Raw genomic sequence first — 14,344 nt, 5'->3', positions numbered from 1 at the left:
CCTTGCTGTATATAGCTGCACCTCGCTGTATGTAGCTGCACCTTGCTGTATATAGCTGCACCTTGCTGTATATAGCTGCACCTTGCTGTATATATCTGCACCTCGCTGTATATAGCTGCACCTTGCTGTATATAGCTGCACCTTGCGGTATATAGCTGCACCTCGCTGTATATAGCTGCACCTTGCTGTATATAGCTGCACCTCGCTGTATATAGCTGCACCTCGCTGTATATTAGCATGATCAGAAAAAAGGGGAAGGGAAACACAAAATGATTGTGCCCCTAAAAGAATTCACTAAACTGCACACCACAGCGTGTAAAAGTTAACTTTTAATAGATTTACTTAAAACATATATTACCAAAGAGTGTCCTCTACATCCCATCATCATTAGGTTGTCAATTGGGATAGTAGAATCATATATTTGACGACATGGATGCCTGATAGTGTCGACTTAATCTATTTTTAATTCACTTTACACAACTCTTTGGTAATATATGTTTTAAGTAAATCTATTAAAAGTTAACTTTTACACGCTGTGGTGTGCAGTTTAGTGAATTCTTTTATTCAATCATTTTGTGTTTCCCTTCCCCTTTTTTCTGATTCACTTTTCAGTTCACAGTTTGCACCCACAATTTAATTACCTTATTCACGTATTTAATTACATTATTCAATTAGTATGGTCCTGTGATCACTCCCTATCTCTTTCCTGTTGTTTCTCATATTAGCATGATATACAGTATTTGTACCTCGCTGTATACAGCTGCACCTCGCTGTATATTAGCATGATATACAGTATTTGTACCTTGCTGTATACAGCTGCACCTCGCTGTATATTAGCATGATATACAGTATTTGTACCTCGCTGTATATTAGCATGATATACAGTATTTGTACCTCGCTGTATACAGCTGCACCTCGCTGTATATTAGCATGATATACAGTATTTGTACCTCGCTGTATACAGCTGCACCTCGCTGTATATTAGCATGATATACAGTATTTGTACCTCGCTGTATACAGCTGCACCTCGCTGTATATTAGCATGATATACAGTATTTGTACCTCGCTGTATACAGCTGCACCTCGCTGTATATTAGCATGATATACAGTATTTGTACCTCGCTGTATATTAGCATGATATACAGTATTTGCACCTCGCTGTATATTAGCATGATATACAGTATTTGCACCTCGCTGTATATTAGCATGATATACAGTATTTGTACCTCGCTGTATACAGCTGCACCTCGCTGTATATTAGCATGATATACAGTATTTGCACCTCGCTGTATATTAGCATGATATACAGTATTTGCACCTCGCTGTATATTAGCATGATATACAGTATTTGCACCTCGCTGTATATTAGCATGATATACAGTATTTGTACCTCGCTGTATACAGCTGCACCTCGCTGTATATTAGCATGATATACAGTATTTGTACCTCGCTGTATACAGCTGCACCTCGCTGTATATTAGCATGATATACAGTATTTGTACCTCGCTGTATACAGCTGCACCTCGCTGTATATTAGCATGATATACAGTATTTGTACCTCGCTGTATACAGCTGCACCTCGCTGTATATTAGCATGATATACAGTATTTGTACCTCGCTGTATACAGCTGCACCTCGCTGTATATTAGCATGATATACAGTATTTGCACCTCGCTGTATATTAGCATGATATACAGTATTTGCACCTCGCTGTATATTAGCATGATATACAGTATTTGCACCTCGCTGTATATTAGCATGATATACAGTATTTGTACCTCGCTGTATATTAGCATGATATACAGTATTTGTACCTTGCTGCACTTGATGCACTTGTATGATCCGGTGTTGAGCAGCAGCCGCGTGCACAGCAGATCCGGCTCCACCTTGATGCCCGGAGCCTTCTCCCCGTAGCGCCCCGCTCCTTGCCCGTAGTCCCCATACCGCTCGGTGCTGTACAGCGGGGGCGGCGGCGGCGGGCGGTCCCGCTCCCCATAGAGTCCCAGCGCAGCCGCCGCCGGCCGGTAACTCTGCACCAGCTGCCGGAGCCCGGGCCCCGCCAGGCCGCTCCACGTGTAGGGCAGCGGGAAAGGCGCCGACTCTTCCAGGGAGGCGCAGGCGGACTTCTCCGAGGCTGCGGGAGAAGGCGGGAGACCCACAGTCACACACAGTGCTACCGGCGGGAGACCCACAGTCACACACAGTGCTACAGGCGGGAGACCCACAGTCACACACAGTGCTACAGGCGGGAGACCCACAGTCACACACAGTGCTACCGGCACACACAGTGCTACAGGCGGGAGACCCACAGTCACACACAGTGCTACAGGCGGAAGACCCACAGTCACACACAGTGCTACCGGCACACACAGTGCTACAGGCGGGAGACCCACAGTCACACACAGTGCTACAGGCGGGAGACCCACAATCACACACAGTGCTACCGGCACCACAAGCCGTACTGTGACGGTACTAGGGGTAATAAGCAGTACCACTACTTCTGTCTTTCACACCCAGAGTACCACCATCATTTTTATTTACAAATGTATAGTTCTACCAGCTTTCAGGAATAGGGGATTTCTTTTAATATACATTTCCCCTTCCTATTTAAAGCTAAAGTATAGTCTGAAGATCTCTGCCCCATTGATTAATAAATGTAAATCTGTTATTAAATCAGACACAGCAGCATGACATGTTTTTATGTCACAACCACTACGGATTTCCAGATACCAGGGCTAAAAGTCCCGGATTTTCTGCAATATACATACTACAAAAAGAAAATAAAAACAAGTGAGAAAGTCTTTCTAAAATAAATCCCAATTTCTTTTCTTTTTTTTTTTTAAAGTGGAAGTGCTGTGTGTAAATACAAAGAGCTGATATTCTGGGTGTGTAAGTAACACAGTGATCTCCTGTGTATTGCTACCAGCCCCCCAGGATATATGTTACATTTACACACCCAGGGAACCACTTTTTAGCCATTTCCACACTTCCAATTCCACTTTTTTTTAAAAGAGAAAGAGATTTGAGAAAGACTATCTGCCTTGTTTTTTATTTCAAAATATAGTCCCACGATTTCTTCATTTCTACATTTAACATATTTTCACTGTTTAGGAACAGACCTACTTTCACCGCATATATACTGCTTAATTCGTTCTCACAGCCCAAGTTTCCATGTTGTATAAATGTAGATTTTTTTTTACAAAGCCTCCAGCCTTACCATAAATATTGCTTACATTTTCCTAAAATATATTCTAAAGAGCCCTGTCCAATGTTTAATAAGTGTAGATCTTTTTTCAAAACAGACATGGTAGGTGCTATACTATATATAAGGTACATGGTTCTGTAACCTGCACTGTTCCTTTGTCTTGAAAAATGCTCCAGAGTGAGCCGAAACGTTGATGTTTAAATACATTTGATATTTTTTTTCCTGGACCTGGTGTGCCTGCTTATATATATATATATATATACACACACACAGACATATATATTTAGTAGGTATATGGAGACATATTTAGTAGGTGTATGGAGAAGTTACGAAACTCAAAAGTCCTGTGCTACTTGCTCATAGATGAAGCAGATCCTGATAAGGTATATACCCATATATCTCAATGAGAAAATGAATGGAGTGGACTACTATTTTTGTGACTAATGTTGCCAAGTGGTTCCTTGAAATATACCTATTTTTATTAGCAATTCCAGTTTTGTTCGCCGTTTGTTCTGGAGCAGTTCTCTCTTTTTTCCTGCGTGTCAGGAGATCTACCATATTTAGTAGGTAATCTTCACAAGTGATTACAAAAATACTTGTCTATTTTAAAACATATTATTCAACTAATTGTAGTCTAATGATGATTTCAGTTTAGTTTGGTCCTATATTGAACTACATACACCTACATATTGAACTCCAACAAAATGGATTGCTGACCCCTCTGGTAATGAAGAGGTTAACAGACTTAAAGCCTGCCAATTATTAACTATTGAACACATCAGTGGCTGCTTCAGATTTGTCTTGTATCACATCCCATGCACTTCATGCAATATACCAGGGTAGACAATGGTAAGGCAGCTCACACTTTGCCTTTTATTGATACTGCAGAAGCCTTGTACCCAATTTTCCAACTTTATATATCCATTAAATGTCTGTGAACTGACTGTATAACCCTGTTAATTTAATGTAACCGTGTATTTGTTATAACTGTGCCCAGGACATCAAGTGCTTGAAAACGAGAGGTAACTCTCAATGTATTACTTCCTGGTAAACATTTTATAAATAAATAAAGCTGCCACACCCCAACCCTCCAAGTGCTCAGTGTCACTGGCACAAGCAGAGAGGCATTTCAGGTATAGATTGTGCTTTGTAAATTCGTTCTTTATAGTCATATATGCCCTTAATATTTGATGGATTATTTTGTTTACCAACTCTCGGCTGCAAAACTTGTCTAGAATTGATGCAAGAAAACGGCCTTAGAATTATCAGATGAAAGAAAAATCTAATGACTTTAAATAAGATGATTAGTTTTGCCCGGTTTTGCAGCTTAGTGATTTGGATAAATACCTCTCCTATCATTTGCTCTGTTGTGCTCTTTTTGCCTTAGAAAGTGACATGCATGGGGCTGGTTAAACAGAGCACTAGGAATAACTATACTTAATTTAATCTTTTCTTCCCATTTATTCTGCAGTAACCTTTAAACCTGCTTTAAATCAAACTTGAAAGAAGATGTTAAATTTAAAGCAGAGAATAAAAAAAATTGAATATTAATTGAGTGAATGACTACTTTGCATTAACTAACAACACCTTGTACAGATTTATTTCTGAATAATAGACGGTAAACATTGAATTTGATCTTTCTCTAGATTTGTTTCTTTTTAATGTGTTGCAAAATTAACTATGCCAAAGTTTGTATTTATAGAGCATTTTCTATACGTAACGTTTACTGCATTGATGAATACCATATGCAAAAGTGAAACATATACCCGTATCTAATAATTAATCATTGTAAATGTAGTGGTTCTTCTAATGTAGACTGAACACGTATTTCCAATTAGTTTTTTTTTTAAACATTAGATATTGTTCTGTATTTTCCACAATAAATGTAACCTGACATATGTCTGCAAACCTATTTGATTGTTCAAATAAACAGAATAAGATTGAATTTGGAAAATGCCTTCAAACATTTTTTCATGCGGAAAAACACCTTGTTTTGTGCATGATCTTGTGATACAATTGTCCAAGACTATAAATATATATTTTTAGTGTGTCCATAAGATTAGCTGCTATTATCATTATAATTAGCTGGTGTCATTATTTCATTAATAACCAACTACTTGAATTGAAAGAGCACCTGCATTTATACATCTTACAATATGTCCATAATTCCTACCAATAAACTAGCATGATACAGACAATAAAATACAATTGAGAAATCAAACCCTGATTTTGTAGATGGGTAGATTATAATAAAAGGGTGTGTAATTGAATCATAGCATCTACTATCAACAGTTTACAGGTTACTTTATTTAATTAACCTTTGTGTAATATAACACATTTACTATATGCTGCTTCTCTTTCATGAATCATGATTGCTTAACTGTAGCACATGCCAGCAGGAAAACTAGATGTTCAACAATACTGTACGTCCAGCTGGGAAATATAAAACCAGACCCTTTTATAATCCCATTTATCTGGTTTTGTATTTATTCTGTGGCTACCATTGGGACACCTGTCTGACCCCTTGTTTTGAGGGTGCCTTATCGTGTGTGACAGTGACCCTATGGTGGGACTGGTGGGCTGAGATGTTGTGTTCCCTTGTGGTGTAGCTATGTCCTCACCTGGTGACACAGAAGGGGAAGGGGGTCTCCAGAAGTCCTCAAACTCCGAGGTTACTGTGCCACATACACTTCCCTCGCAGCTGGGTGGGGACGGTGGGGACTCTGGGGTCACGTCTCCCAGATGGGAGGACATAGGAGAGAAGTCCCCCTGAACTTCAGGGAGAACATTGCTGTCTGTAGAAAGAAGATTTAAAAAGTCAGCTGTGACCCCCAAATTCTCTACCTCCTTTATAGTAAAAAAAAAATCAGAACTTCTTACAGGACTAAAGGAATCAACAGGGGCTCATTCAAATATTAACCCATTCAGTGCTGTAAGGAACGCAATTCTCTGTCTGGCAATACCGGGCACAGCTTGCAGTAACACACAGCAGTAACCCCCTCAGCGCTAGAGGAACAAGCAACGAGTCGCAAAGCAATGCGTTTTGCTGACCCCTCTGGAGCTGAAGGGGTTAAAGGATTTGCTAAATTCTTGAACAATTTGAATAATTATAATAATAATAATTATAATAAGAAGAATTATGCTTTATTATATTCTGCTGAAGGTGTACAAAGCAAGGTATAGCATATTAATAAATGGCATTCGCTATTTCATTCAATTAATACATTCCCAAGTTTCATTAAGATTTAAGCACAAATACCTTATTTATTTGTTAATTAAGGGAAATAATGTTGCTAGCCCCAAATCTGGTACTTAATGGTATTCTCCCATGTAAAAGAGCAGCAGTTGGAATTATTTGCATATCATTTAGAAGAGAAAACAGATACACAATCAACAAGGAGCCCCAATAATGTCATGTCAGGCAAAATAAAAATAAAAACAACACCAAAAACCGACATTACAGATGGACAGATGTGTAGTTACATAATATTTAATTTAAAATCGTTTAAATTGAAAAAATTTCAGACAATAACTATAAGAAACAAACGACTAGATAGTTTATAAAAAAAAACTTCTTAGAAAACGAAATTTTTATAATTCTTGACTAGTGCGAAAAATAATTATACATTATCATTTTATAAATAAGCTCAACACAAAAGCAAAGTGTGCCTAGCAGATAATATATTAGCTTAAAGTCGGTGATATGTGTCAGGTTTTTAAGCATTTATTCCCTGAAATTAAAGAAACCTTATGTTTTAAATGCATTGGTCAAATCCTTACATTTACTTAATTTGAAACCATATTGTATACATTTTATTTAATTAGAAATAACGCAGCCTTTTAAACAGAAATTACATGACGATTAAATGTGTACGAATATTTTGCAATTATACAGAATAATAAATACATATTTTTCCTCCTTACTATTGCTTTTTAGTTTGTCTCTAATATGCAGAAACAATGATATATAAAGTATTTCAATATGCTAGATGTAAATGCAGACAATGTCATATTACATTTCACATATAAGTTACATATTGTAGGGGAAGAGTAACTGCCTTACCACCATGTTTACTATATTTTACAGTTAGAATTTGTCAATAATTTTTCTTCTGTGCAGTCTGATTTCACAGTTTTTTTCTGCATATGTAGGACATGTGATATAAACTGGTAGTGTACTGTGATGTTATGTATTATTATTATTTTTTTGCATTGGTGGAGTGGTGTCCTGTTAGTGTCAGTACATTGGACCGCTAGGAACGTGGCCAGACTGCCCATACATTGCTTGTGTAGGATGATGCTCTGATGGTCCATACCTGCACACATGGGAGCTAGAACACCCTCCTGCCGCACGTTGTAGTCATCACCTGCAGACCTGTGCTGGTGGTAGCTATGAGCCTTCTTGCTCTTGACCAAGAATGATCTGGGCATTGCTGCAGCTGTCAGTCCTCCTGCTCCTATCCAGAACTTCCAGAAACACCAAACCCACCAGGAGCTTCAACTATATCTTCAGTGTCCCAAATCTCGGATGCGATCTGGTAAGAGATTTGACATCCATTGGTTAGGAATATGCAGGAGCGGAGGAGGGAGAGGTAGTGAAGGTAGGTGGGGGCACCTAGCGGGGGAGGAGGTTTCTACAGGAGGGGGCTGGGCTTTAGGCTACAGGCTCCATTCACCAGGTGGCATTCAGACAGGTGGCTCCACAATAACATCTCACTATCTTCTCCTCCCTCCCAGTCATGACTCCACGCAGAGAGGGGGTCAGCTTTTCTTATGGTGTCTTCTTAACCCACCTGGGAAATCAAACTCGCCAGGATCAGAATGACTGGCATTGTTAATTCCCTCTGTTACCCAAGCCCTGTTACTCAATCCCACACTATATCTTTCATCAGGAGGATGGGCTGGTGACAGAAAGGTCTGCAGCCTCTTGAGCAAGAGGTAGGAGACCAGCAGAGGCAGAAGACTTACAGAGATAAACGTTTTCACTTGTGCAAGGGATTTGCTCTGCTGATAGGTGAAGCAATACCTTAACGGCTTTTTTTGGGAGGTCACACCAGATTAACCTCTTGTGTTGGAATGGCAAAGCTTTACAACGCGTTTCTGGTTCCTCTGTCAGAAAAGGGGTTACAAAGGCTGGATAGCTAATGCTTCACGCAGATTCAAGTCCTAGTATCCTCTATTCTTACATTTTATCGCATTGGTGCACAACATAGGTTGGGTTACCATGAATAATCCTCTCCTTTTCGAAGCAAATACAGAGCCCACGAATAGAATTGTGCACTGTAACGCAACTCCTGTAGTGCATTACTTCTATATACCGGCACATAAATGCAACTAGTGAAGCTCTTTATTGCAACAGTAAAGTTACACTTCAATATATTTCTGTAAAGTTTGCAAACATTCCCTCAATATACACATCAATAAAGGGAACCCCAAGAGAACAGGATAAGTGCAATACCAGGCAAGCTGACCACCTGATCACTGAGGTTGCCTCTCATTTGTCATGTGCATCTACATTGCATTTAAAATAAACACATTATATATATATTCCCCGGTGTATTGCAGTGGGGTTTAGCTGAACCATTTCACAAATGTAAAGCTATATGTTCGGATGCTGAATTTTTAGGGCATGGAAATCTGCTGAAGCAGATCAGAAAGGAAATCGGATCTTGTCGGCTGCTGTCTGTCTCTGTTGAAAAGAGAAGAGAAGGGCCAGCCTGCAGATACAGCCTATTATCAGCTGATCACTCAGATAGATCACAGAGCTGCTCTCATGTCCCCCAATCAGGTCACCCAATCGCTGGCAGAAACATGATTCACAGAACTGGCTGAGGCCAACATGCAGACACTATGGGGACTCTCTATCATAATGTTCCTGCTGCAAAAATGGGGCAATAAAAACATCACATATCAAACACAGAAAAAAGCATTATGTTCAATTGCTTTGATACATAGTAGTATTTATACCACTATTTTACAGCTGGAAAACTTTGATAGATATGGACAACACTATATATATATACATGTAGAGGTATCAGTACCATGTTAGCCGAGCTTCAATAATCAAAAAATAAATAGATGATACCGTTCTGTGGCTAACGAAATGCTTTTATTTGTGCGAGCTTTCGAGATAAACTGATCTCTTCTTCCGGCGATGTTACAATGAATGAAGCAAGCAAAGGGTATACTTAAAAACTGTGTCTCTTGGAATGTTATCTGTGCTGGTCCTTCCCCCAGTGTGGATGTGTTTTATGGCTAGAGGTGTCAAAAGGTTCCTGAAAGCAAGTGATGTAAGAGTGTGTGTGTATCTGTGTGAATATAAATGAATGGAGAGCCCACAGTATATACAGTGCTTTACACAAGGTGTGTGTGGAGTGTGTCTAGTTGTGCTACAATCTCTTACATTTCCACACCTACCCACACCATTTATATCCACTCCCACTCCACACACACCTTGTGTAGAGCACTGTATATACTGTGGGCTCTCCATTCATTTATATTCACACAGATACACACACACACTCTCACATCACTTGCTTTCAGGAACCTTTTGACACCTCTAGCCATAAAACACATCCACACCGGGGGAAGGACTAGCACAGATAACATTCCAAGAGACACTGTTTTTAAGTATATCTTTTGCTTGCTTCATTCATTGTAACATCGCCGGATTTGATTTTATATATATATATATATATATATATATATATATATATATATATATATATATATATATATATATATATATATATATATATATATATATATATATATATATATATATATATATATATATATATATATATATATATAGTTAGTTAACATACTGAGACTGTTTCATTTTTGCCCTAGATGTGCAGTGGGGAGGTTTTGACTCATCACAATCATAATCTGACTGTATCCCAATCAAAAACCTTATGAGTTTGAAAAGCATCTTGTTTTGTATGAAAGATGTCCACCTGTCATATGAATTAAAGTCTATCTGCAAAATTGTTGCAGAAAAATAAACATTTATCAGTGAAAACAAGATTACTGAAGACAATGGTTTTCTTTACTAAATTAGAACTGGATACGTTTTGCAAACCAGGGAACTTTAAAACAAAATGAACCTCCTTTAAATCCTAGGTCCAAGCAATGAGCTTTTGAACTAGTAAAAATGACACACATATGTATTAAAATATATATCTAGTAAATATAATCTTTATTTAACTGGACACACAAAATCATTTGGTCTTCTGTAATGAATAGATCTACCCCCTCATAAAAGCAATAAAATGCTCAGTGAACTAATTACTGATTTTTAAAAATATTTTCACCCAAAGAAGACAAAAGCCCTACATCATCTTTGGCTGCGAGGGGGTTAATGCTGTCTTTTCGGTCTTCAGCTTGCTTATTAATATTGCCCTATTGGTCTTGTTACATGTATTACATATATTTCCCAAAAATACTGTTTACATTTGACATATAATACCATACAGTCCCTGAAAGCTGAATTATGTTTGTGTCAGAAAAAAAATGTATATTCACGTTACCGAAAATGCATCCTTATTTTTTTTAATCTTACTTTATATTAAATCTTGTATTGAAAGATTACATGAGTATTCAATCCTACCCTCCTATTGGCAATAATTAGCAGAATTGATGGTTATGTAAATTTCAAAAACATATTTCAAATGTACATACTGTACACAAGTGTGTGTGTGTGTGTGTGTGTGTGTGTGTGTGTGTGTGTGTGTGTGTGTGTGTGTGTGTGTGTGTGTGTGTGTGTGTGTGTGTGTGTGTGTGTGTGTGTGTGTGTGTGTGTGTGTTACACAGACAGCAGATTAATATTTGAGTAACAGACTCCATGCAAAATATCATAAGGTTTTAGAACATCCTGCCCATACTACTCCTAAAAATACTTCAGTCACATAACCACTGAAACGGAACGAAACTACCTATATATAGTTACCGATATATATTACCAGCTAATGAAACTGCAGGTACACCAAATGTACAGTATAGTACTGTAACGCCCCTATTCTGGGGCTTCGGATTTAGTGTTGGTGCTAACTAAGCCTGGACATCGGTTCTCAAATGCCTCATGTTGGGTGATATTTATTATATACTTGGTGCCCACTTAGCTGCTTTATCCCACCTGCTACCACGTTATCCTTGAGAATGAACACAGCTATGCAGAAACAGACCAGAGAGCTCTGAATAGTGTGTTGACACAATGTTCATTCATGAACACAAACGCCTGATATATTAATTCTCTATAACCCACATACCAGCTATAGTTAACAGCAGTCAAGCAGTATAGTGTTATTATTCCCTGTACTGAATAGGTTAAACCCTTCCATGCACCTGCACACGTGGACTATATGATTATTTCCTATATTAGTCACATATACACGTTTGTCTTGTGCTGTGATCTTCCCCCACTAAAAGTCAGTGTTATTTTTAAATCTGTAGTGTCTGTATGTGATGATCCCAGAGATGTAAAATGCATCCATTGCATGTTTGACCTAATCTCAACTTTGTTTATACCTAATGGGAAATCTGACTTTCGTCAATCTTGTAATGTCAAGGCCACTTCTTGTAGGATTTGTGATAATGCTGGAAGTTAATGTGGGAAATGTATTTCTCATCCCACCTGGCACACACCTCAGGATCCAACGAAATGCAACATATGGCAGAGCAGAGAGATATTTTAACTCGTTTGGCTGGATACTGACACAAACACTCAGTGTACCCAACAATCTCCCATCCAAATGCTTTCTTGTCTGCTACTAATTGCAGGTTTGCACTTTGAAATGACCGATTTATAAATTCTCAGCATTTGGTCAATGTGTAAATTTATCATTGAGGATATTGTTAAAGATACAATCAGAACACTATTGAAACCCATTTCTGCAGGAAGGATTGAAATAGCGTCTCCAGTAGACAAGCTATTTTACGAATGGTCTTTATGAATCTGTACATAACACAGATCTCAATCTTAAAATATGAACAACAAAGTTAAAAATAAATATTTTCGTTAACTTTCTTACATCAGTTTCCCTCTATTTTCGGCTACATAAAAAAACAGAAGTTTTGATCATTTGCGGATATAATAAAATTGCTGTATATTTATTTGAACTATAATTATTATACTGTAGAAAGTCAAATCTGAGTTGTAATATATATATATATATATATATATATATATACACACACACACACACACACACACACACACACACACACACACACACACACACACACACACACACACACACACACACACACACAAAATAACGCAGGCACTCACAGAACTTTAGGTGCAAGAAATATAATGATTTAATTAATCATATATACATATATATATATATATATATATATATATATATATATATATATATATATACTCTTCACGAAATTTGCGTTACAAAATGAAAAGTTTTTTTTTATTTCTGTAAAGAAAATCCTGAAAGTATTAATAATAATAGATAAAATCTTCTTACCCAACCTGTATTGGTAGAAATCTGGGCAGCTGGGATAGTTTTGTGCATACTGGGTTAGAGCCAGTTAGTTTAAATACAATTCAATTGAGTCTTATTTTTAAGGAGACATGGTGTTTTATTTTCTAAGCTCTGCTCAGCCCCCAAAGCCACAAAATCCACTTCCTGAGCGTTAGGAGTTTCAGCAAAGCCTTGTGTGAACCTAAGAAATGAGACCAGCTTTCTTCTGTGCTTGCATCCACCTCAGTGTAAGGAGAAAGGGGCATTGAGAAGGTGATGCAGAGGATCAGGCTGGCCTGAAACTGGGGCTCACTGCTCTTCATCAGAACAGAGTGAAAAACCCAACTTTTCTTACTCCCACACTTCAACTTCCGGAATGACAAGTCAGAGATTTAACACACAGATTGACTGAAAAACACATCAAGTCACTGGGTTGAGAAGTACAGTTTAAAATGGCGTTGAATTAATAACCCCTTCCATGCCTCTAGCGGCACAGGGGTTAAACACGAATGCAACATGTGTTCATTGTACTTGTCAGGTGTTCCATATCTTAACCCGTTCATTTCATGTGTTGCAGTGCATTACAGGACCCCTCGGGTAGTGAAAGGGTTAATGGCATTTGGGAAGGGGTGCTATTGGAGCAAAGAGAGTGCTAGACAATTGAGGTTCAAGATCCACTTAGGTTAAAAGTGAATTAATGGCAGTGACAGATTTAATGGGTTCAATCTTGGTAACTGATGATTTAGAGTCTGACACTAACATTTTTGAAACTTTCAAACATTATTTCATTTACAGCAGGGACACTGCTTAAGGGATAACACTGGCTGGTTTATTTCCTTCTCTTGTCTCTCATTTTTAAAATGTATTTATGCACAATCCCTCCCTGTCATGTAAGCAGCATGGAGAGAGGAGAAGGCTGGCCATAAGAAACATGAGTAATAAAACAGTTCAACTGCTTCTACATTTCTATTAAAGGTGAAGTCCCTCTAGGATACTTATTTTTTATATTTAATAATGTTTCAATACATTGTATAATACAGGATCTGTTTTCACCTCTAGTTTTTTTTAAACTGTACATTTTATTTCATAAAAATGAGCTCAAACGTAAATTAATATGGCTGCTGAGCTCCTGTTCGTGACATTTCTAGACCTCAAAGAACCTTCTGAGAACTTTAATATAACTTTATTTAAATATATATAAACCAAGTATCATCTGCAGATTATAGTATTGGCAGATATACCCTGCTCACGCTAATGAAGAGGGATTAATACCCCAAACAGTATAAGGGAAGGGTGGTGCTCACAGGGAATAAATAATAGACTAAGTGAGAGGAAAGAAAGAATCCCTATATTGTGGCACTTAGAGAGTGCACCCAAACTAAAACTTAATATTTATTGATTAATCATAAAATGATAACTGTTTGGAATAACCATAGATGCAGGACAAATTGTTATTAAAATTAATAAAAAACCGGAGAGGTGGGGTAGTACATAGGGGGATTATATATAAACCCTATTGTCAATCTATTAACCCTTAAAAGGTTTGTAAGTGTTTAGAGAAGTATCACACAGGTAAGTAAGGTGAGGATAGTATTGTATCCCTGATCCCTTGTGGGAGCAACCATAAGCTTACACAGGAGAGAATGAATATAGCTAT

General features: G+C 37.8%; 1 protein-coding gene across 3 annotated transcripts in view; it reads right to left on the bottom strand.

Annotated features, from left to right (window-relative positions):
• Positions 1 to 13,979, bottom strand: part of GFI1 (growth factor independent 1 transcriptional repressor) — a 22,336-nt gene extending 8,357 nt beyond the window's left edge. The window contains exons 1-4 of one of the 3 annotated variants that reach the window (XM_075615536.1): positions 12,691 to 13,979; positions 7,522 to 7,740; positions 5,827 to 6,000; positions 1,815 to 2,134 (exon numbers count right to left, since the gene is read on the bottom strand). In XM_075615536.1, the coding sequence (XP_075471651.1) occupies positions 1,815 to 2,134; positions 5,827 to 6,000; positions 7,522 to 7,636 (609 nt within the window). In that variant the 5' untranslated portion in view covers positions 7,637 to 7,740; positions 12,691 to 13,979. Of the gene's footprint in view, positions 1 to 1,814; positions 2,135 to 5,826; positions 6,001 to 7,521; positions 8,304 to 12,690 lie in introns of those variants that run through there. The other 2 variants (XM_075615537.1, XM_075615535.1) reach the window with 2 other exon arrangements.
• Between the last annotated feature and the right edge of the window lie 365 nt (positions 13,980 to 14,344).

This window comes from Ascaphus truei, chromosome 10 (genome assembly GCF_040206685.1).
Source record: "Ascaphus truei isolate aAscTru1 chromosome 10, aAscTru1.hap1, whole genome shotgun sequence".
Classification (NCBI taxonomy): Eukaryota; Metazoa; Chordata; class Amphibia; order Anura; family Ascaphidae; genus Ascaphus; species Ascaphus truei.
The sequence above is the reverse complement of the archived record's forward strand: the minus strand, read 5'-3'. Positions and strand labels throughout refer to the sequence as shown.